At 51.1% G+C, this 23,392-nt stretch overlaps 1 protein-coding gene across 1 annotated transcript in view; it reads right to left on the bottom strand.

Moving 5' to 3' along the window:
• Positions 1-21,756: 21,756 nt before the first annotated feature.
• NKD1 (naked cuticle homolog 1 (Drosophila)) overlaps positions 21,757-23,392 on the bottom strand; it is an 85,058-nt gene continuing 83,422 nt past the window's right edge. Inside the window, exon 9 of the mRNA XM_008578252.1 lies at positions 21,757-22,346. Coding sequence (XP_008576474.1) covers positions 21,757-22,346 — 590 coding nt within the window. The remainder of the gene's footprint in view (positions 22,347-23,392) is intronic.

Here is a 23,392-nt window from a genome sequence, read left to right as displayed (position 1 = left end):
TTTTCCACCTTCTGCTTAGCAAATCTTCACAGGCTGTGTTTTAAATACTCTTTCTCCTTTTGCTGTGATCAAAGGAATTGCTTGTTCCCCTGATAGGTGACAAAAGATGTCAGAGAGACTAATGAGAGAGCATGGTCGCCGCCCCCTTCCTTTCGCCTGGAGGAAGAAGTACAGGGCATTTCGGGCTGGGTGGCTTTTAGGATTTGGAGGGGGAGGGTGCATAGAAAAGGGCAGAGGCTGTAGGCAGGAGCAGAGAAGGGGACCCCAGGCAGACTGGTCATTGGGTGCCAGTAGTTTACATCAGTTGGGTGAGCACGCATTTCCCCTTGTCCTGGGCAGAGCTTCCCAGTTTTGCTTTGGGGTAACCACCCTTCAGGAGGTGTTGACTCCATCACCAGCTATGGAGCTCTGTGTGCAGTGCAGACCTGGGCCCTCAGAATCTGTACCGTCCTGGCCACAATGATTGATTTCAAGGTGGGCATGTGGCCCAGTCAGAACCAAGGAGAAGCAGTGTTTGGTCTCCTTTAGACTGACTGCTCGAAGAGAGGACAGCTCTTCCACTAGTCTGGTCATATAGGGATGCAAGCCTGCGGCTGCCAGGGAGTGCCCAAGAGGTGCTAAGGAAGTGGAATCCCCATAATGGAGTGAGAAATGGACAGACATTGAGTCTGGATGATCTTAAGTGCCTAGATCCAGCCGCACCTGAATACGGAACAATAAACTCTTTTTTGTTTAATCCATTGAGTTTTTTTCCTCACATTTGTAACAAAATATGGCCATTTCATGATCATCTTTTGTCCCTTGAACATCTTCAGGCACCTCACCCCCTACAGTGTCCCCCTACCTCTCCCCAAGGATTTGGCAAATACAGTTTCCTCCTTCTAGCTGCTTTTTAGGCACAATTCCAGCCCTTCCAGGTTCATCACACACCAATATTGGAAGAGTCTCTGTTAGAGGGTATAAGCCCAGATGGGGAAACTGAAGCCCGCTCAAGTGGGGACCTCCTGGGATGGGTCACACCTTTGCAGTTGTCTGACTGGGTGTCTTCCCACCTGTGAGACAACCCTAGGGGGTGGGTTAAAAGTCTTTATAGCCCTGTGATTCCTGCAACCTGTCACTCCCCTTAAACTTGACAGTCCCATTTTACAGGTTCAGGGACAGAGACAGCAGGAACAAGGAACATCTGACATTCCTACTCTCATCCCCTTATCTTGGCACACTCAGCACTTACTCCTCCACCTTTCATCTAGGAGAGAAGGAGATCAAGCACTGAGCATTGATTATGCTCCTGGATCTATCCATGTCTGAAGGCCTTAGAGCTATCTCTCAGATCTTCCAAGAGCCAATAAGTCCTCTTTTAGTTTTAACCCAGGTTGAGTTAGGATTCTGTTACTTGCCACCAAAAGAGTCCTGATTATACAGCTTCCTCAAATATGTCATGGGACAAAGGGAGCAGCTCCCACCAGCCAGCCCCAGAGGTCAGGAAGAAGACCTGTTCCAGGGACCTCAGGCATTTCATGGACCTCCCCCAGTTAACTAGGTGAGTTAGAGCCCCTGGAAGCAGTGGGAGGGAAGGCTAGCAGTGTGGGGATGTGGTGGAGACCAGGATCCGTACGGCAGAAATGGCAGGCCAGGGTGTCCCTGGGAGAGGGGCTGGTTTTCCAAGAACTAGGGCCATAGATACCTCAGACCAGTGGTTCTCAAGGTGTGGTCCCTGGACCAGCAGCATCGGCATCACCTGGGAACTTGTCAGAAATGCAAATTCTCAGGCCCTGTCTCAGACCTGCTGAATTAAAAACTCTGGGTTTGCGACCAGCAATCTATGTTCTAACAAGCCTTCCAGGTGACTTTCATGCTGAGTGCCACTGATTTAGACATTTAAATAAATTAAATATGCTCATGGAAGAAAGCAAATTATTTATTATTGAGAACAGATGTGGGGATCGCAGATCATACTGCTCACAGGTGTCTTAGGGATGCTCCAAAGCTGCATAGGCTGGTACAGTGACCCCCACGCCTCCCCATAGGCCTGCACCAAGCAAGGGATGGCCACCACGTCCAAGTCCCTCCAAGCCCTCAGCCTCGTCCGAAAGACCCTCCTGCACTGAGGAGACCTCATGCAGCAGTCCCAGGCCTGGCATAGAGAGGAGGGGATGGGCCAGAGATGTGAGTGCTGGGCAGGGGTTGACCAGGTGACCCGAGCCTGACAAACTAGTACCACATAAAAGCCAGACTCCTAACTCCAGTCTCCCCTCCCCCTCCCTAACTCCAGTTCAGTAACTCTGTCTCATATTAGTCAGGATAGGCTGGGATCTGCACCAGTGACGTAAATCTGAATGTAGGTGGTAACCTGAAATCTCCACAGCTTAACACATCACAGGTTACTTTCTTGAACTCACAAAGTCCAGAGCAAGTTGGGCAACTCTCTAGGATGTTTTTCTTCCATGCATTGGTTCAGCAAACTGTGTTGCTTTTCTCTTGCTGCTCTGCTTTCTCAACACAAGGCTTTGGGGGCAGAGAGAACTAGAAGGACATGAACTGGCTCTTAAATAGTTCCACCCAGACAGTTCCCCTTACAGCCCATGGGCGGGAGCTAGCCTCATGGCTCTGTGTCGCTCAGAGGGTCGGGACACATGGGGAGCACGTGGAGAGTCAGTGATCGATAGAAGTCCCTGTTATCTACCTGTGGACACCCCCAGCTGTAGCCCACTCTGCCACCTCCCACAGGATTGCTCATTCCCTCACCAAACACCTATCAAGGACCAACTTAGAAGTGGGCACTGTGCTCAGCATTGGGTCCACTATAATGAACAGGACAGACACCGTCTCAGTCCTTAAGGGGCTCATAGTAGAGAAGGGGGGGATTAAGCTGACCCTCATCTAAGTTCCCCAGGTCCCCATTTCTGTGTCCCCCTTTTGTTAACAGCATCACCATCCTGCCTGACTCACAGGCTAAATTTAGTCAGCTCTCAATCTGTCAATGAACCTTGGTTTTCTAATCTGTACAACGGGGATGATGAGTCCAACAGAGGTCATCTGATAATAATGAGAAAAGTGAGTCTCAGATTGGTGAAGGCTCACAGCCACCAGGCAGGGAGCTAGGATTCAAATGCCATCATTCGATTCCATTGTTCAAGTCTCTCCAGGGGCCCTTCGTCTTCCTCCCTGGGTGGGTGGGCCCTGCAAAGTTTTCCTCAAACTTTTACACTTTCTATATGAAGGAGGGGATCTGAGAGCCCAGCCTTCCAGCCACAGCCAAGGTTAGCTGGGCCTGGCCTTGTGCCCACGTGGGCCCATGAAGACAGCATGAGCCAGCCCCGCCTGACCTCTGAGGCAGCCCTGCGACTGGCTTTTGGCTCAGGTCATTCCAGGGGGGCCACAGCAGCTGACCTGCCACAGGACCTGAACAGGGCCTGCTCCAAACCCTTCACCCTCCACTGCCCTTTCTCCACGTATGGATGTGGTCAAAAAGCTTACCATGGGACCAGCAAGGCCACCACCACCACCATTAGAAACCTGATCCCAAGTCGCTGATTAAAACCAGGAGGGGGTTTTAATCAGCCAGGGCCATATGCTATTTAACTGAAGATGAAAGAACAAATGATAAGCATCATCTCAGAAAGGATGTCGTTAAAGGAAGAGCAGAACAGCAAGTGGCATCTTTCATCACTCCAGCGGCCCCTAGCAAAGCTCTCGTTAGGGGCTTTGAGGAACATCTGGGCCCTGTCTATTATGCGGCGTTCACAATGTCATTGTGTTTGACAACGGCTCCTGAGCCACGCCATACTAAACTTCTAAATACACAATTAATGCCAATTAATTACAGTTTTCAAATCAGCAAAATGATCCTTCATTAACTTAATCGCCTCTTCTATTTTATCAGGAAATTATATTCTCTCTGTTCATAATCCCTGCATCTGAAACCACCCATGGGCAGGTAGCACATGATGCTACTTGGCTGACTGTTTATGGGAAGGCCTGCCTGTCCTCCTGCCATCTCAACATCCCTCACCTCACCCCACCCTCCTCCAGGAGATGGGAAGCCACCGAAGGCCTCTAGAGTATTCCGTAGGGTTGTCTGACAGGCATGGGTCCTGGGACATGGGGATGGAACTGAGGCTGGGACAGCTGCCATCCAGCTGGAGCTCAACCAATGTGTGTTGGGGGGTGATGTGGAGAAGAAACTGTGGTCACCACCTTCTGCGTCACTTTTGACAGTGTACAGCCCTTCTCCTCACTGTTGGCGGCCTTGGGGATGACCCTCCCTGCTCATACTAGCTGGCGACTTATGGTACTATTAACCCTATTGCACACATGGGCAAACTAAGACTTGCAGAGGAGAAATGACTCCTTGAGACTGCAGAGCAAATCAGCAGCCAGGCTGGGCATCTGACTCAGCTCACCTAACAGGGCCTCAACCTGAGTTTGCACGTGTCATAGATGGCATTGTCGTTCAGGGGATTTCATCCTTCTCCTGACTCAGCATGGAGGATGCTCACCTGCCCCACTGCTTTTGGGCCATGTGACTTGTTTTGGCCAATAGAGTGGGAGCGGATGTGATGCCCACCATAGCTCCTATTTCTTGGGTGGTCAGGAGCTGCTCAGAGAAGGGAGAGAGAAAGGAGGGGCAGGGAGGGAGAAAGAAGGAGGGGGAGAGAGAAGAGAGAATGCCACAAGGCACGAGCCTTTGGATCTCATTGGGTCAAATGCCTTAGGCAAATTACATAACTCCCCAGCCTTCCCTTCCTCAACAATAAAGTAGATGCAATATGGGGCACCTGCCCCAGGCTTGGGGGTTGGGGAGGCTTCCTACCTATGTCCTAAAGTTGCTGTGAGGGTTAAATGGGGAGTGCTTTGCCTAAAGGGTTGCTTTGCCTCTGGTGGGATTTTGGCACCGGGGCATCTCAGAGGGCCCAGAGTGAGGGAGTGGCTGCTTCCCCCCACCCCCACACCGCGCCCCCAAGCTCTGTGGGCTCACAAGCCTGTCTGGCCTCCATGAAAGCCCTGTTACAGCTTTCTATAAATGTAAGTCATCTTTGCATTCCCTCCCCTCTGCTCCAGCTTTGTTTCCACAGCCTTATTTTAAGCCCTATCATCTCATCTCATTTATGCCTCAAAGAAGCTCAGAGCCAAGCAGGGAAGACAGGGGAGCAGTTGTAATATGGGGCACCTGCCCCAGGCTTGGAGGTTGGGGGGGGCTTCCTGGAGAAGCCAGGTCTTGAAGGAGGAGTGGGACAGATGCATTGCAGACCCACGACCACCTGCAGTTTCAGCTGTGGCTGCTGGGGACAGTCCAGCAAGCACGGACTCACTTCACTGCAACAGAATCGCATCTTGTCTTCCTGCCAGTTGCCAGGGCCTTCTCCAGTCCTGCAGGAAGTGAGGGGACACCAACACCCCTGGAGGCACCCCTGAGACACAGGACAGGACTAGTGGACACACACTCCAGCCTTTTGTCCTACAGGTGGGCACGCCAGTGGCGCTCTGTCCTCATTTCGGAGGGCCACCTCCCCCGGTGGCAACCTCAGCAACACACCCTCATGTCAGCTGGTCACCTTCCATCTCATTCACTCCTCTTCCTGGTACCACTCCCCCCAAAAAAAATTTGCCTCCAAGTCCTTGTCTCAGGCTCCACCCTGGGAAACCCAGGTTAAGCCCAGGGGTAGCTGGGTGAGGGGCAAGAACAGGCATCACAGGCAGCAGGAGTGGCATATTCTGGGGTGGAATGGAAGGGAGAGTCCTCTGCTGTTCAAGGAGTGCAGTACAGCAGGGCAGAGAGGAGGGAAGGTCTCCGGGGAGTGATGAGAGAGGGGGCAGAAGGTGGGCAGGGGCAGCTCATGGGGGCCTGGGCCGCTGAGTTGGGAGGAGTTGGGCCCTTGTCCTGAGGGCAATGGGATGGGTTTGCAGCAGGGAAGTGGCAGGGTCAGATCGGCGTTTTAAAAGTGCTTTCTGTCTGCAATATGGGGACAAACAGGAGGAAGCACAGCTGGAGGAGGAGCTGTCCCCAGGCTGGGGTCTCTCTACTAAAGCAGTAGTAGTGGAGACGGAAGGGCTGGGTAGAGCTGAAATCCCTTTAGGATGTAGAGCCAAAAGGTCTTGGTGACTGGATTAGGGAGAAGAGAGAAGGAGGAATCAAAGATGACACTACTTGTCTACTTGTGTTTTGTGTTTGTTTTAGGCTACTTGGTCGATTGTCTTGTCATTTGCTGAGCTGAGAACAAGTTTTGGGGTAAAATCATGAGTTTGTTTGGGGGCATCTACTTGGAACTCCTTGTCAACAGCCTAGAGATGGTCATCAAGGCCACGGAGTGGATGGGGTCCCAGGACGTGAGTCCATGGAGATGAGGGGGCCAGGACTGAGATCTGAGAAATGGCACCATCTAAAAAAACTTTTTATTTTGAAATTATAGATTCACAGGAAGTTGCAAAGATAGCACAGAGAGGTCCCACATACCCAGTTTCAATGCCACCATTTTAAAAGGAGGATTCATCAAAGCCGACTGCTAGAAGTGTCCCAGGGAGGATGAGAAAATCAACAGGGTTTGACATCAGGAAAGCAATTTCACTTAGGATTCATTTTGGCTGCAAGTAAGAGTGGCTTGAACAAGTGAGAAGTTAATTTATTCCTCACAATTGTCTAAGTACAGGTGTCCAGCCCTGGAATAGAGGCCCTGTTCCTCGAAGTCCTCAGGGACACTGCTTCTTCCAGCCTCTCCACCATCTCTAGCATGTTGTCCTCGTCCTCGTGGTCCAAAATGGTGGCTAGAATTCCAACCATCACATTTGCTCTCCAAGCAGCAGGATGGAAGAAGGGACAGAGAAGAAAAGAGATGACAACAGGTATAAACAAGCTATCTTTCTAAGGAAGGCTCCCAGGAGCAGCCACATGACACTTACTATTGACTAGAATTTAGTCACAAAATTTAGTTGCAAAAGACTCTGAGAACCGTAGTCTTTATTCTTGGACTCAAAACCAGAGGTTCTATTGCCAAGGGCGAAAGGGAGAGTGGATACAGAGAAGCAACTAGCTGCCTGTGCGCAGAATCCAAGGGCAGGGGTCGTTCTGGAAGGGAGGACGTGTCAGCATCCTTTCCACAGGCAAGAAGTCAAGAAGGTGGGTAGCTACTGAAATGCCCGGCGGATTTAGGGATGAGAAAGTCAGTGGCAACAACTTGGTGGGGATAATGACAATTGTCCATCTGACCCCAGAGCCCTTGATTCTGAGCACTCTACTTTTTCCAGAGTCAGCATGTGTCAGGTGGGCGGGGCAGAGAGACGGGTATGAGGGTGTGAGGACAGAGGTATGAGAGACAGGGGATGGGGGTACTGGACAGAGAATGCAAATCCAGCCTGAGGCAGTGGTAGAGCCAGCAGGAAGTGGAGATGCAGGAGTGAAGGGCAGGATGACAGAAGCTGGCGTGTGGGGAGGAACCGAGAGGGACTGTGAGAAGGGCAGGAGTGAGGACAGAGAGAGATGGCAGATTTCGTGGGCACTCCAAAGTGGGGCCCAGGAGTGGGTGGCTACAGAAGACAGAAAAAGGAAGTCTTGGTGGGGGCGACGGTCAAAAAATTGAGGGATCGGGGTCCAGGCAAGTGTGGAAACCCCCCAGGATGCTGGCGGAGTGTCAGGTAGAGGCAGACATTGAGGCCCCTTCACCAACACTCCTCCCCGCCACCAGCTCTGCTGCCCAAACAGCCTCTTTAATATTCTCATGGTCATTATGACACCTGGCCCAAATCTTGAATGGTTCCCAGTGGATTCCCCGGAAAATGTCCAAACCCCTGACCTCTTCCCTTGATCACCGTGCATGGATTAGGATGCTTTCAGCTGTAAGCAACAGAAGCTCCTGAGCAACAGAAACTGCCAGTGCCTGGCTCTCTATCCCGCACATGAATCATTTGTGTCTACCAGCCCAGTTTCCAACTGCCAGCACCTGCGACTCTTTGCTGAAGCCTGTGCCTGTGCACAGGAGCAGCCCTTGACCAATGACTGAGAGCCATGCATAGGTAAATACCCCAGCTCCCTTGCTGTGCCAGTGGAATAACAGGCACCTTCCACGTGGCTCCTGAAGTTCCCCAGCAGGATTAAGCTCCAGTTGCCTGCATTTTCTTCCCTTCCTTCCCTTTCTCTCTTCCTCACTCTCCTCCCAGTGTTTCCCAGAATCACCTCAAAATTAATGACATGCACCCAAATCCTCATCTCGGGATCTTCTTCCTGAGACAATCCAAACAACTGGAGTACAGATGCTGGGTGGTTCTCAGATACTGTACGAGTGGCAACTCAATGACATCCTCTAGGACCTGGGTGTCTGTGGTCCTCAGGCTGCAGAAAGATAGTGGCAACCATGACAACATCTTACAAGTCCCTCAGCAGACTTCCCTTCAGTTCTCATTGGCCGGAATAGGGTCACATGACCTTTCTTGAACCAATCACTGGCAAAAGGTTTGCCAAGACTGGCTTAGATTAGTCATGTATGGGCAGAAAAGATGTTGGGATCAACCACAAGGACCAAAACACAATCCCTTCATCCCTTCCAGTATGAATCTCTCACCAGATATGTGAAATAGTGAAACCATGCCAACCAGCTCTGTTTCCTCACTATTTCACATTCATTCATTCATTCATTCATTCATTCATTTGCCAAGCATATAATGAACATTTACTGTGCCCCTGCCCTTGAGGAGCTCACAGGCTAATTGCTGGGGGTGGATGTTGGGGAAGAAAAGAAAAACACAGAGGGATGAATGTGGTAGGGTCCAGGTGGCAGAGGCATGGCCCTAGGGATACCCCAACCCAGCTGGAATGCCCTCCCCTCCTCCCCTCAGGATATGCCAGCCCCATAAAGCCGCTCTCCTCCAGGAGGCCTTTCCTTATTTCCCCAAACCGGGAGGCTCCATCCTGCCTCTGTGCTTCCCTGGGTGTTCCAGGCCCTGGGCAGACACTGCCTTGGCTCTCCCAACTGTCCTTGTGTCCCCACTATGGGTAAGGATGTTTGTCTTCCCCATTAAGGGTGAGAGCTCTTAGGGGGAGGGCTCTGTGTCCCCAGGGACCCACACATCCCTCCAGGGCTGACCCACAGCCTGGACCGAGGCCAACCCGATCCCAGCCCCCACACCTGCTGCCCAGCCTCCTCCTCCCCCTCCTCTTGTCTCTCCCATCAATTTCTTATTTCATAAAAATCAATTTCTGTCCCGTTTTTGCTGTGTACATAAAAGACTGTGGCATCAATTAGCCTTCGTTCTCTCTCTCCCCCTCTCTTTTTCTTCCTCGTCTTTTTTGGAAACCTCTTTGTAGGGAAAATCTCATATTTCAGCAATTTGCATTATCCACACACTCAGCTTTGAAGTTCTAAGTTATGGTAAGAAAAGGACCCACTTATCTGCCCATAAAAAATGTTCAAAGCTTATAAATTCCCTGAAACAGATGTACATTATCATTGGATTTGCCTTTCTTTTTGCTAGAGCATGCCTAATAGAGTTTCGGCCGCCCCCTGGCCCCCTTCCCCCGCCCCGTTAGCATCTTGTCTCCACAGAAGCCCGCTCCCCACTGGGCCAGACCGACTTCAAAGGTCCCAGGCTGTCTGTTAGAAGCAAAGCACAAAGTGGGAACATAGGGGCCTTTTAAATCCCCCACGTTTAAGTCAATATCATGCCTCCCTCTTTCCCCTCTCCTGGCAGAGGGACGTAAGTCAGCCGTCCCCTTTCAGCCTTCACGAGCGCCAATTCAGCAATTACCAGAGAGGAAATTGAGGCCTCTTTTTCTCTCTCCGTCTTTGCCCTCTCTTTCTTTCCAACTTTTCTTTGTGTTCTTTCCCTGCTTAAGATGTTGTCCAACAACAGGGAAGGAATTGCTGATCCCAGGTGTAGACAAACAGGTGGATCCCGAGCACTTTTATGAGTAAGAATGTCATAAACAACTTCTATCCACCAGGTCACCATCGTATCCTACAGGGACAGCCCCCGCTCCAGGCTACTGTTTCCAATTCCTTCTCCACATGGTGGCCAGAGTGTCACATCCTGTCCTCCCCCCTTCCAGCTGACCCTCCACATTCTCGATGCATGTCTCAGGGTAATGAGCAAACTCCCCACCACGGCCCCCAGGCTCTGCCCAGTCTGGGCCTCCCCCTTGCCGCCTGGGCACAGCCATCCTGGCCTCCATCGTTTGTCCAGTCACCTTGCTGCCACCGCAGGGCCCTCACTCCAGCTCTTCCCTCTCGCTTTTCACTTGGCTAATTCCTCCTCATCCTTTGAGGTCTCCACCTACATGTGGCTTCCTGGAACGTTCCACTCCAGCCACCAATCTCAATGCAGTCCCTTCTGTTATTCCCTCACATGTCCCCCAGAAGTTATCACAGTTGATAACAATGTAGTTTTTGTGTGACAGCCATCCCCCCCCTAGGCTGAAAGCTCCATGAAGGTGGGTAGAGATGATGTCTGCTTTATTTAGTGCTGAGCACGGTTCCTGACACATAGTAGTTGATCGTTCCTGACACATAGTAGTTGATCACTAAATACCTGAAAGTACAGGTGGAGAGAGGAGTTTGGAGATGAACATGGGATGGGGGTGGGCCAGGGGAAGACCAGCTGGGCCTGAGCAGGCCCTCTCTGGGCACTGAGTGACAAGTCTGGGTCACTCTTTGCTCTGCCCAAATCTTGCCCAGCAGCTTGATTTTGGCAGCTCCTTGCCACCAGGGGGTGGTCACACCCCAGAGACTGACAGTTTAGTGACTGCACAAGACTGAGTGACATACTTGAATGCCAAATTCTTTCTATCCAGTGAAGGAAGAAAAGAAGGGAGGGAAGAAAAGGTGAAAGGTCACAAGTACCACACTGGAATATTCTGTCAGGAATTTCTGGGTCAAATCACAATCAGATGCTGCTTTTTGAGTACAGAGTTAGAGGAAATGGAATCAGGCGACCTCAGCTAAGATAGCCAGGGGCTCGTCTCCATCTGGAGAGGGTCTGGCCAGGGGAACTCAGCCACTCAAAGTCACTCAGGGCCCCTGTACCTGGACTGTGCTGAGAGCACAGGCTGAGTCCAGTGATGCTGCCCAGAATATCTCCAGTAGCTACCCCTCTCTGGTGACAGAATCAACACACTAATGCATCTGTGCACTGGGATGCTGTGAGAGTGATGCTCCACTGTCCATTGGTGCTTATAAATCCAATCAACAAAGATGCATTAAGCACCGACAGCAGGCCACATACTTGGTCCAGCTGGGGGCCAGGCGGAGGAGGCCAGGAATGTGTTGTCCTATGTTTGCTGAACAGATATCCAATAAGCACCTTGTCCTTGCTGGGCCTTTCGGATTACAAGATAATCTTTGGTGAACGTGATAGTGCATTGGTCGGTGGTAACCAAATAATCAGAGACATAAAAACAAGTGTGTACAGTGGATCCTCATTATTCATGTATTTTGTATTTGCGAATTCACCTACTCACTAAAATTTATCTGCAACCCCAAAATCAATACTCATGGGGCTTGCACAGTCATTCGTGGACATGCACAAAGCAGCAAAATAAACTGAGTTTCCCAACCACACTCTCTGTCTTCTCGTTTCAGCTCTTATCCTATAAACAAATGTCCTTTTCACGGTCTATTTAGTGCCACGCTTTTTGCATTTTTGTGCTTTGTGTTGGTAATTTTGCTGCTTAATATGGCCCCCCCGGCACAGTGCTGAAGGGCTGCCTAGTGTTCATAAGCACAGGAAGGCTGTGATATGCCTAACTGAGAAAATATGTATTAGATAAGCTTTGTTCAGGCATGGGTTACAGTGCTGTTGGCTAAGTTTGATGTTAATGGATTAACAATAATATAGTAAGTCAGGTGTCTTTAAGCAGAAACACACCTAAAACAAGGTTATGTATTGATTGGTTGATGAAAGAGGCTTGCAGGAATCTAACCCTGTATTTCCCCTAGGAGCATTGGTTCAGTATTTGCTATTCAGTGTTTGAGGCGACTTTATAGAACATAACTACTTTGATTAATGAGAATCGACTGTAGTTACAAATGTGATCAGCACTCTGGATGAAGGGGACCTCAGGGCACCATGAGGGCTTGGGGCACCATCTTGCCAATGCTGGAGCCTCCACCAGGCCAGCAGCCCCATCTCCCAGAGCTCTCCTTTGCTCACATTTCCCTGGACTTTGCTGGGATGATGGTAGACAAGGGGGTAGGACTGGTCTTTGCCAATGCCTGCAGAACCCTGGGAAGGCAGGATCAAGCTTGTGTTTAACCCCATCACACATTAATCACAAGTTGGGTAAGTTCCTTAACTGAACCGTAACTCAGTTTCCTCAGTGGTTTCTTCACAAGGCTGTTCTAAGGACATCAGCAAATGTAGGCTGAGCATACAGTAGGTGCTTCCTACGTAGTAGATATGGCAATTTAGACATCTCAGCAATCCTGGGGCTCAGGGGTTGGGCCAGATTCCTTGAGGGCAAGGGCAGCCCCAGATGTAGGGCAGCCAGGAACTGTTCCAAAGGCTTCCCCTTCCCCTACCCACCCCAAAGAAGTAGCTGCCGGGCATGGCTTTCAGGCTGCCCCACCACTGCCTCATCCTTTTAGGGCTCAGAGCTGCCACCCCCAAGGTCCAGCTTCAGAGCCAAGAGCAGTCTCATTATGCAAATATGGAATTTAAAGCCCAGAGAGGGTGGAGACTTGTCCAAGTTTAAGTCAGGTCAGGAAGGAATGGAGTGACCCCATTGAACTTGGGAGAAAAAAAGCAACAGGGCAGGTAAAATGGCCCTTGAGTGTGTGGCAGAGGTGGCATGCTGTGGCAGGTGACTGCAGGGGGCTTTATCACTCAGGACGGGCACCTCCTTCACTATATGCAAGATGGGGTCACCTTCTCCTGACAGCAGCTGCCATTTATTGAGGGCCTGCTATGTACCAGGCTAATCTGATCCTCACAACAGCTCAGTGAGGTGGGTAGTCTAATTAGCCCTGTTATACAGAAGGAAACCAAGGCACAGAGATATCGGGTCACTTATCCAATATCACACAGCTGGGAAGTAGCAGAACCAGGACTCAACTCGGGTCCAAAGTCCGTACTCTCAACCATGGGTTGTTCTGCTTATCTCAGCTGAGACCCCAAGCCTGTATTCTGTGATTTGGCTGCTGGATCCTGCCACCTTCTCAAACTTAATCCACTAAGCCAAATGTACAGGATCCAGGATGTCAGATCCAGAGAATTTGGAGCCACATGCTCCTGAGTCTGCAGATGGAAAAGGACCAAACTAACACAAACAGTGAGATGTCCAGAGAAGAGTGGAGTGACAGCCAGTGCCTGGCCTGGACAGGGCAGCACTGGGATTCCCCACGTGCCCACCCTGAGAGCCCCTCCAGATCAGCAGACTTTCTGCTCCCCCTCCAAGACAGCTGAGGGGAACTCTTTCAGAGACCTTGCTATGTAAGAATCTCCTATCACATTTCTTGACTTGCTTAAATCTCCAAAGACCCTGGAGCTGAATCAGAGCAGGCCTCATTAGGCCCACTCCACAGAAAAGCAAACTGAGCCTCAGACAGGGGAAGTCACTGGCCCACAGCCAGAGACTCACAGGGGCAGATCCAGATGGAATCCAGTCAATCTTGAAGTTGGGGCTCTTTCCACCCATTTTGGCTCTTTAAGGAGTATCAGGCAGGGTCTCCTTTGCCAGGTTCCTCCAGCCAACCCTGCCCCACCTAAAGGAGAAAGGGAGCCATGTTGTGAATGAGGATCTCCAGGACTGCCCCTGAAGCCCTTCCTATGAAAGTCCTCCCATGCCTGAAACAGCTCCATTAGCCATTGTCTCAAAAACACTGCTGTGAACAGGCCGGTATCTCACTGGCATAGTGGACCCCCAAAGGTAGGTGCTTAATGATACGTGGGGGTCATGAGCTGAAATGCCCCAGGGCCAGGCATGGAGGGCACAGGCTGACAGGGGCCCCAGGCATGGCACCGTTCAAAGGGGCAGATGCTACTCACCTCCTGCGGATTGTTGCCCTGTGGGAATGTGAGCCTGGGGTGACCACATTTTCTGGTTTTTATGAGAAAAGCCAAAAATCTAGATTTTCAGGTGGAACCCTTAGATTTTGGAAACTAAATCAAAGTTTTTGGAACCTTAATGGGTCAAACATGAATGTTGGTGGGCCAGACTAGTATGGTCCCAGCGTTCAAAGGGTAGAATCTCAGAGGCTCCAAGTGGGCAGGGAATGGGAAGCAGAGGGGAGGGCCAGAGTTCTAGACCCCTCCACTTCTTGGGAAGTGTGGCTCTGAGCAACTCAGCCTCAGCCCCACCATGACCCCTCTACCATGAACCAAGAGACACAGTAGAGGGCTGGCACTGGACTGGCCTCAAGCAGTCTGGCTGCAGCTGGACCCTGCAAACACAAGCAGGGTCACCACAGGGGCTTCTGCAGAGTCACTGAGCTGTGATCAAGGCCCTGGAAATCCCCCTCCCCAGACAGCACAGATGCTGCTTACCCCCATGTCCTTGGGCAGGCAGCTGAGGCCATAGACTGGAAAGGGGCCTGTGAGCTGGTCTGCACTCAGCTTCAGAAAGAAATGACAGTTTGGACTACACACCTACACCTGGAGCCTCAATTCTCCCATCTCTACAATGGGAGAGTAATTCTCGCCATGTCACAATTAGTTGTTCAAAAACACAATGAACATCTGACCAAATTCTCACTGCTTTCCAGGAAAAAGACAAAACAAAACAAAGACAACACAATGAGGGTTTTTTCCTTTTTAAATAAAGCTAAATTATGTCCTTCCTTTAAATAGTAAGAGACTACAGTTTTTTCTTTTCTATTCTTTTTTTTTCACCATCCTTATTTAGCAAAATTAAAAGTTGGCAATGCTGTGTTCTTTTCCCAAACTTTTATTTGAAATGTTACTGCTTTGTAAAACTCCAAAGTCAAGGACTCACAGGCAGGAGGACATCATAAATCGACAGGAAAAGATGTGAAATCTTCAATCCCCTTTCTCCTGCCTCCCTTTCTCTCTCATTCCCTGTCTTCATTTATTAACCACCTACTGTGTGCCATGCCCTAAGGAAACAGCAATGCTTAACAAGCAGCACCTGCCTGCAGGGGCTGTACACTCCAGAAGGGAGCCAACCACGGAAGCGGGATTCGATAACCCCTGCCGACTGCCTTCTGCCTGGGCACCCACTAAGTTGGCTCCAGGAAGTGAGGTCTTGTTGGAAAAGAAAAAAATAGCGAAGGTCAGCTTTGATGAACTCATTAGAATTTTGTGATTATAAATATCTAGAAAAGAGTTCTTTTAGTGGAGTAGGGGGAAGCCAAAGCTCAGGGTAATACTTTCAGTACTTAGGGACCCTTATGACTCTGCTCTGCTTGTCACCCTGAGATATGAGCAATGGCCCAGGGGGTCCTGGACTGTGTTCCCCCTCTAGACCTGGTAGTTCCTCCAAGGCCGCTGGACTTTAGTCCTTCTTCTAAGCCTCTAGTGTCCCTCTCTGCCTATCTCTCCCATCCTGAGGGCTGGGGAAGGACTCTTTGAAGGGTCTTCCCAAACATGACACCCAAAGCAGACCCTAAAAGGTGTCTGTACCAGACCCTGTATGCCTGGTCTGCAGTGCAGCAAAGTGGGACAGCTGGTGCTTGCACCAATCCCTATTCCCCAACACTGGCCTGCACCAAGGGCCCCAAAAGCGAAGTGGGAAGATTGGGAAGTTTTCAAGAGGCCACTCACATCTCCCTAAATCCAGGTCTCCGTCTTGAGCGAAGGTAGGGAAGAGACTGGGGGGATCCACTCACCAGGGGTCACTGTGGATCTGCCCTAGCTGGAGGATACTCAGTCTCACTAAATCTGGCTCTCTTTGGGTGCCTGTCATTTCATGACGAGAGAAGAGGTGGGTTATTTGGGGGCCATATGGAAGAAGCTATGCTCCCACAGAAGGCTGTCACTGAATCCTCCAGTCTTGTCCTATGGTGTAGTCATGGCCAACATCCATGAAGTGTGGTGCGCACAGCAAGTGTGGTGTGTACTTGCTTCAACATCCATGAAGTTTCTAGAGGCCCTGGTAGGGTAGGGGTCAGTGGGAGCTCTCTCTGCCTCCCCCACCACCTTACTGCACATACTCCTTAAGGCAGGGCTACTGGGATTTCCCCCTGCTTGTGCCAAGGCACAGGCAACTGGGATTCTCAGACTGTGGTCTATGGGTCCAACTGTAACCCCATTTCCTGGGGATGGGAAGCTTGTTAAAAGCACTGTGCCCCACCCCCAGACCCACCCTATCCCACCTAATCTCTGGGGGTGGGCCTGGGTATCTGCACTTAACATGCTCCCTGGGAGATGTTACAGCCTCTGAAATTAGGCATTTCCCTCAAAGGGGCCCTCTGAGGTCATCTGGAGAAAACACAGGGCTCTAGGGTCTTAGCCTTGCTGCAAAGGAAGTCACCTGGGAGCTTGAAACATCTGATGCCTGGGCTACATCCCAGACCCTCGAATCAGCATCATCAGAGGTGGGACCCTGGCACCAATATTTTTAAAAATCTCCCAGATGATTCTGAAGTATTCATGGGATGAGAATTACTGGTTGTGAGCACCCACTCTGCCCTTCCCATCCCTGCCAACAACCTGATCGATGCCAACATCACATCTGGAGGGTCTCATGTCTAGGTGGGAATCCCTCCCAGGCCCATGGACTAAATGTACCAGGAGTCTCCTACTTTGTGGGGGAAAGTGGAGAAAGAGGAAACCCATTAGTCGGTCAGCCGGGGATGGGGAGTCTTGGCCAGACTCCTCCTTTTCCTCCCCAGGGTCACCTTCTGGAAAATGGGTCTCAAATCCACTTCCACTTCTCCTCCTAGAGGAAGATGCAGGGTGTAGAAAGCCCTTCGCATACAGTCATTCAGGGATGTGAGAAGAGGGGTGGGGTTCAAAGGTCTGCTGGTTGGCAGAAGGTGATGAGACAAAAAAACAGATCAGAGCCCCAAACAAACGGCATGACGGTGGGAGGTGATAAATCTTTAATGACTGGGGACAGGTGTCCTGGGCACAGTTTTTAGGAGTCAATAAAGCACGTGGCTGAACCATCTGTGAATACTCTGCAAATCACAGCCCTGCACACATCTGGAGAAGGGCTGATGTGGGGGCTGGCTGCAGCCAGCCTGGGGAAGCAGAGGCAGGGGCGGGAGGGTGGCTGCTGGAATGTGACCGGACAAGGGGCAAGGCTGCCTTGGGGTCTTTCGGGAAGTGCAGTCCCCTGGTGTCTGCTGTGTGGCAGGCAGCACCATCTTAAATGAGGAGGTGAGGATGGTGGGTGGGAGTGTTCACAGCCCGCTGGCACTGAGCACATTTCAGAGGTCCCCTTTCAATCCCAAGAGTGCTGACAGGCGTCACAGAAGCCGGGTGATTAGTGCCGGCATGTGACAGAAACGGGTGTTGAGGTGCAGCAGCCTTCCCGCTCCTCCTGCCACCACCAAGGCTGCCTCGCCTCTGGCCCAGTAATGATTTGAGATCTAAACACTAAGAAAAAGGGGATAAAGTGAGAGAAACCGCTCTTGACTATTTCCTTTGCCAAAAAGTGTAATTGGCATGGCTGGGCGTGAAGTGCACCAGCCCCCCCCGGGTGCCCCCAGGAATCTCCCTGGGCTGGCTGCCTTGAACACACCAGGTGTCCTCAGCGCCCAGCAATAGATCAGCAGAAACGGGCCATCCTTGTGCCGACCAGCTAGTGCTTGCGGTCACCACGACTGCTGGAGGCTCGTCTCCCCTACAAGCTCTCCAGGACCCAGAAGAGCCCCCATGCTCCTCTGGAATGCATGTCAGGAGATCTGCAAACAAGACCCAACTTCTCGCCCACACCAGCCCACAGGAAAACATGCTCAAAGCCTCACTAAGAAGCATGGTTGTCCCTTCCCGTTTGCTTTCCCTTCCTTCCTCCCTCCCTCCCTTCCTCTCTTTCTTCTTCCTTCAATTTCTTTTCTTTTTTTTTTTTTTTTTTTTTTTGTCTTTTTTACTGACCGGTAACGGGATCGCAACCCTTGGTGCTGCGCCCGCACCACGCTCAGTCAGTGAGCGGGAACCGGTCTCCACATGGGATCCAAACCCTTAGCGGAAGCGCCGCTGCACTCTCAAGCGGCGCACTCTCCCGTGCGCCACCGAGCTGGCCCCTTCCTTCAATTTCTCATTTTTCAGTACAACCTCTTTTAGAGGCCATTTACAATGGCATCAAAATTGGAATCTCTCTTGCTCTTGAACTCAGAAGCTCTGCAGGAACACCTTGCATCGCCCCTGCTCCTGCTGGTGGGCGCCAAAACAAGCCATGCACAAGGACCCTCACTGCAGTGTGTCTGTCGGAGCCCAGGATGAGAGATGACCCGCATGCCCACCAGGAGGGGAGGGGGCAGTCCCTGACAGCACCTCTGAGTAATAGAAGGCCGAGCAGCTGTTAAGAGAAGGGGACAGAGCTCTATGACCGAGGGGGAAAGATCTGCAAATATATTAGGTCGCAGAGGAAAGGGGCCTAAGTATGACTACTATGCTACTCCTGTGTAAAAATAAAAGGGTGGGGTGGGAAGGGGATTAAGCAGTGACTGCAGGGTTTTCTTTCTTAAAAATAGATCTGAACTAAATATTGCAAAATGTCAGCATTTCTAAGTTCTATGTGGTGTGTTCAGTTACTGCTATACAATTTTCTGTTTCAAACTTTGTGTTTGAAATATTTAAAAAATTTTAAAAATTTAAGTGGAGAGATATTTTACATAAATGCATATGTTCTTGTAAAGGATGGCAGGGAACACTGTGACAGCACTCACACGAGCCAGGCATTTTAACTCCTTGGATTCTGTGAGGTAGGTACTCTCACAATTCTCCCTTTATAAAGGGGAAACTGAGGTACAGTATTTCACTTGTAGCACAGAGCTGCAAAGAGAGGGCATCGGGATTTGAACCCAGGCAGCCTGGCAAAGTGTGTGTTCACAACCAACGCATTATACAGAAGGGTCCTGGTAGGCAGCCAGGGAGCCAGTATCACAGATGCTGGTGGGCCTGGGATGGCGGGAAGTTCACACCTTTTTACTGTACACCTTTTTGTACTATTTGAATCTTTTATATGTGCACGTTACTAATTTTTAAAAGTTGGGTAAATGCCAGTTAGCAAGAAATAACAGAATCCTGACAGGTGTGGGGCATTGGGGGGGAGCGGGGAGGCAGCAGGGGACTGACTTCCTCCCAGAGGCTGAGGAACTGCTCTAAAATTAGAGGCCCCCGTCTCACCTCGTTCCCATGGGTGCAGAAATTCTGGGTCTGGGGTGCTGTTAGCTCAGGTCTGCTCAGCACCCTGCCTGCCCCCCCGTCTTCCAGTACAGACCCTGTGCCCTTGCCACAAGTGGACAGTGTGACCCAGCTGGGCCACGGTGACTAATCCAGGGATGGGTACCATATCTCAGCCAGCCAGTCAGAATCCTTCCCTGGGGTTTCCACTAGTGGAAGATCCTTTTCCTTCAGGCTGTGGGACCCAGAACGCCAGCAGCCAGGGACCCGCAACAATGGACGTCATGGGGAACCAGTATATATCCAGGGAGGGAGTGACGAGAGCCAGTCTCAGCTTCATTCACATCCTGGATCCTGTCATCTCAAAGCCAGCTCCCTCCCTGTCCTCCCCCAGTTTGCTTACATACACTCACCTCGGTTTGAGCTGGATCCTGACTGAACGGAAACCCACAACCCAAAACAAGGGAAGCTCAAAGTCAGTGGTTAAGCCCGTCACCAGTGGTTAAGGGATCATGTGCAAGACTAGAATCCCAGCTCTGCCAGCTGCTGTGTGGTCTCAAGACAGTTACTTACCCTCTCTGAGCCTGAGATGTGCTCCCTGAGCTTCCACTGCTTGCCTCATGGGATGTCTTAAAGATTAACATATTAATCCAGTCCCAGGCACACCAGTAATTAGTTAAGCTAATAATGCAGTGACAACAACTAAAGCCCAATACCTTCAGAAATAACTCCCTACTAACTACATTAAACCCTGACTTGAGGCTCTGGAAAAGAGGATACCAGTGGAGACACAAAACAGCAGAAAGGATGGAGGCTGGAGTCGCTTTTCCTTCTCGCGTCCCTTCAGATCCACCCTCCACTCTCCTCTCTGCCCTGGACGAATGCCCATGTGACCCACATCAACCAGCTCCCTGGCCCTCTGGCTCCCAGTGCTTTCAGCCAATGGTGCCACAGTCCAACTCGGAAGGGGGCAGGAGAGTGAGGTCAGGATGTTCGTTTCCCTGTAGGGTCTCCATGGTGGGTTGCATCCCTCAAGTGAAAGTCATAGCTCCTTTAGGTGTCCCTTCCCAGACCCCCAACCCTTTGTCTGCTGAAGGTGACTCCTGCCTTCGCCCCTCAGGCCCAGGGGTAGGAGTGACATCCCATAGGACTAGCCCCGGGATTCTCTCGGGAGGCTTAGCCCACACTTTGTAAATATTCCCTTTATTAAACTCCTCAAGTTACTGAATTTGAGTGTGATCTATTTTTTGTGGAGACTCCAACAGGTTGACAGTGGTCCTTTACCTGGTCTCCCCAGGTTCTGGCCAGACAAAATCCTTCTCTGCAGAGCACACTGCTCCATGGTCCCAACTCTAGCCACTGTCCCCATTTCCCTCCAAGCTTCTGTACCCCAGCAGGTCTCTCCAAAACCTGTCAGATCCCAAATCCCAAGAAAGAACCTCTGACCAGAGGCAAGTGGCTATTCACATCTGAGGGACATCGGCCCAACAGGAGACATGCAGAGTCACCTCTGGGCTTAGGAAGCATCCAGAGAAGCAAACCACTGATTTCTGCACACTAGAAAAAATACCTGAGAGTGTATATTTATAGAAAGATACATAGAAACGGACAGATGCCATCTATCTATAGGTACAGAAAGCTCTGTTAGAGAACCACGTGGGTACATGTGTATTTGCCAAGGGTAAAACACGAGGTTTCCCCATCCTTGGTCACAACCAACAACATACAATTGCCCGATCTTGGAAAACCATGCTCGTTTATGAGGTTGGTTCTCTCTCTAGCAGTTTCCAAAATGAGCTGGTTTGGGGGACAGTCCTTAAATATGTGTGTTTATCTTTCTAAAGATGAGAACAGGAGGGAAAAAAAAGGAGTAGCAGTATATTTGACAGAAAAGATGGCAGTGGTTTGGGGCAAGGGAGTGATCCCACTGGAAACGTAGGGAGGATAACTCCAGAAAGGACAGCTAAGGTTTCTAGGTTGGGACATAAAAACACAACAGCAAGGAAGTCGTGCATCTGCAGTCCGTTGAAATCCCTTGTAGCATGTTACAATCAGTGAAGGGCAAAATAAAATCAGAATAATACTAAGAGGTAGCAGCTGTTTATCTTCTCGGAGATTTCGAGGGTCTCTGGAAGCCGGGCCAGGAAAGGGTATTCTCCTGGAAGAGACTGGGGTGGGCAGAGTTTGGGGCCGATGGCTCCCATGGTGTGGTGCAGTGTCCAATCCACGTGGACACTGCAGCTCCCCAGACCCAAGGGAGCCTCTGCCATCTACAGGCCACTTCCAAACCCAGAGTTATTTCCTGGGTAAGTTATACAGTCCCCCCCCCCCCACATATAAATAAAAGTTTAGTTCTGTGTTTCCATATATCTTCTACATGAAAGCTAGCTAAATATTAGTGGAGTAACAATAATTATTAATAACAATAATCGTCATAATAACAATAATTAATAGAATAATAATGCCTTGGGGATGTTGGGGGAGGGGGTCCTTCATATGGTGGGGGAGGGTCCCTGGGGAGGGGCTCTATGTCTGGTAGAAGTGGTGATAATGGTGGTGATGTTCGTGGTGGTGGTGGTGCTCGTGTCTCTGGACCGCCTGCCCGGCCTGGCTCTCGTACACCACCACAGCGGGCAGCTCCCTCACCTGCTCCCGCCCCAAGACGGCGCCACCCGCGGCCAGCGGTGCCTGCAGGCCCCGGCAGCCCTGCTGGCTCTCCTTGGCTCGGTGCTTGTGCTTCTTGTGCCCGAGGGGTGCCAGGGTGGGGAGGAGGACCGGGCTGGAGGCCAGGTGGGTGGAGGGGGACACTGCAGGGACGGTGGGTCCCAGAGGGGGCTTGCCTCTTGCCCCTCTGGCCACGTGACCCACACCCACACTCTTGCCCTGGGCCTTGGGGGACCTCACAAAGTGCTTGCTCCCGTCCTGGGTGCCCCGGAGCCGCTGCTGGAGCTCCGAGACCTTGGCGGTTGGGGTGTCAAGGAAGAGCAAGGAGCCTGGGTCCGCGCCTTGGGGCTTTCGGTGTGGGACGTGGATGGCTTCCGGCTCATGGGAGCGAGATCGAGTGGGGTTGGAGGTGCGGGGGGGCAGTTCTGACTTCTGGGCCACTGAAGGGGAGCCTAGGAACCAATCCAACAGACATTTCATGAGCCCCTCCTGTGTGCCGGGGCTGCGCCGTTCCCCAGAAGTCACCCCCACTCCCAGCTCTCCAAGACCGATAAACGCCAGGTGTCCCTTCTCAGAGCTACCCACCACTCCCCAACTGTCCCTCACTGCCTTGGAGGAAAACTTTCTGAAATGGAACTTTCCCATCTGCTAGGTCTTCAAAAATAATAAACTCTCCTTCTGAGAGAGAGCTGAGAAAGAGAGATGGTGGCAGAGACCCTGACAACTGTCTAAGGTCATTGGGGCAAGAAAGAATTCTAAATCCACTACTGAACATGTACAGAGGTAACCCCTAGAGGAATGACATACATTATTAGCAGGAAGGGGAGGAGAAGGGAGTTGGGGAGTGAAATTTAGCAAGAGGCCAACAGCTGTTGAAGGCTGGTGAAGACAGAGCAGGGGTCTGCGTAGTGAAACCGAGGTCCTCGCTGGAATAGCCACGAGAGGTCAAAGTGGTTGTCTTGGGAACAGGGCTGGGGGTGGGCTGGGATGAGGCACAGAACTATTGTTTTTGCTATATTCTAGGCCCTTGGATACTATTTGATCTTGTTCAACTTTATGTGTATATGTATTACTTTAATTTTGAAAATGTTTTTAATGTCACCTCCTCCAAGAAAACTCTTTGGCCCGTCCAATAAAAGCTACGTCTTTCCCCAGCCCAGGGGGAACACCACCAGCATGGCATGCCTGGCCCGTCCAGCCACGGGAGGAATAGTGATCGCTGCAGTCTGCACCCCCATTTCCTCCCCCACCAGCAGAGAGAGAGAGACCACTGCCTGGTCTCCATGGGGTTTCTGGGAGGAGTGGATAGGGACTTTGGTGTGAACAGGCCCAAAGCAAATGTGAGGGGCTACTGTTCAAAATGTAAAGATGCTCCAAAGCCAGGCTTCAAACCATGTGTGCCCACTGCAGGCAGGCAGCCTGATGCCGAGCATGGTGCCCCAGGGGGTGTGGGCAGCAGAAGCCCCCCAAATCGTTGGAGTTGAGGCTGCCGACTCCA

This window comes from Galeopterus variegatus, unplaced genomic scaffold (assembly GCF_000696425.1).
Source record: "Galeopterus variegatus unplaced genomic scaffold, G_variegatus-3.0.2 Scaffold1650, whole genome shotgun sequence".
NCBI classification, from domain to species: Eukaryota; Metazoa; Chordata; class Mammalia; order Dermoptera; family Cynocephalidae; genus Galeopterus; species Galeopterus variegatus.
The sequence above is the reverse complement of the archived record's forward strand: the minus strand, read 5'-3'. Positions and strand labels throughout refer to the sequence as shown.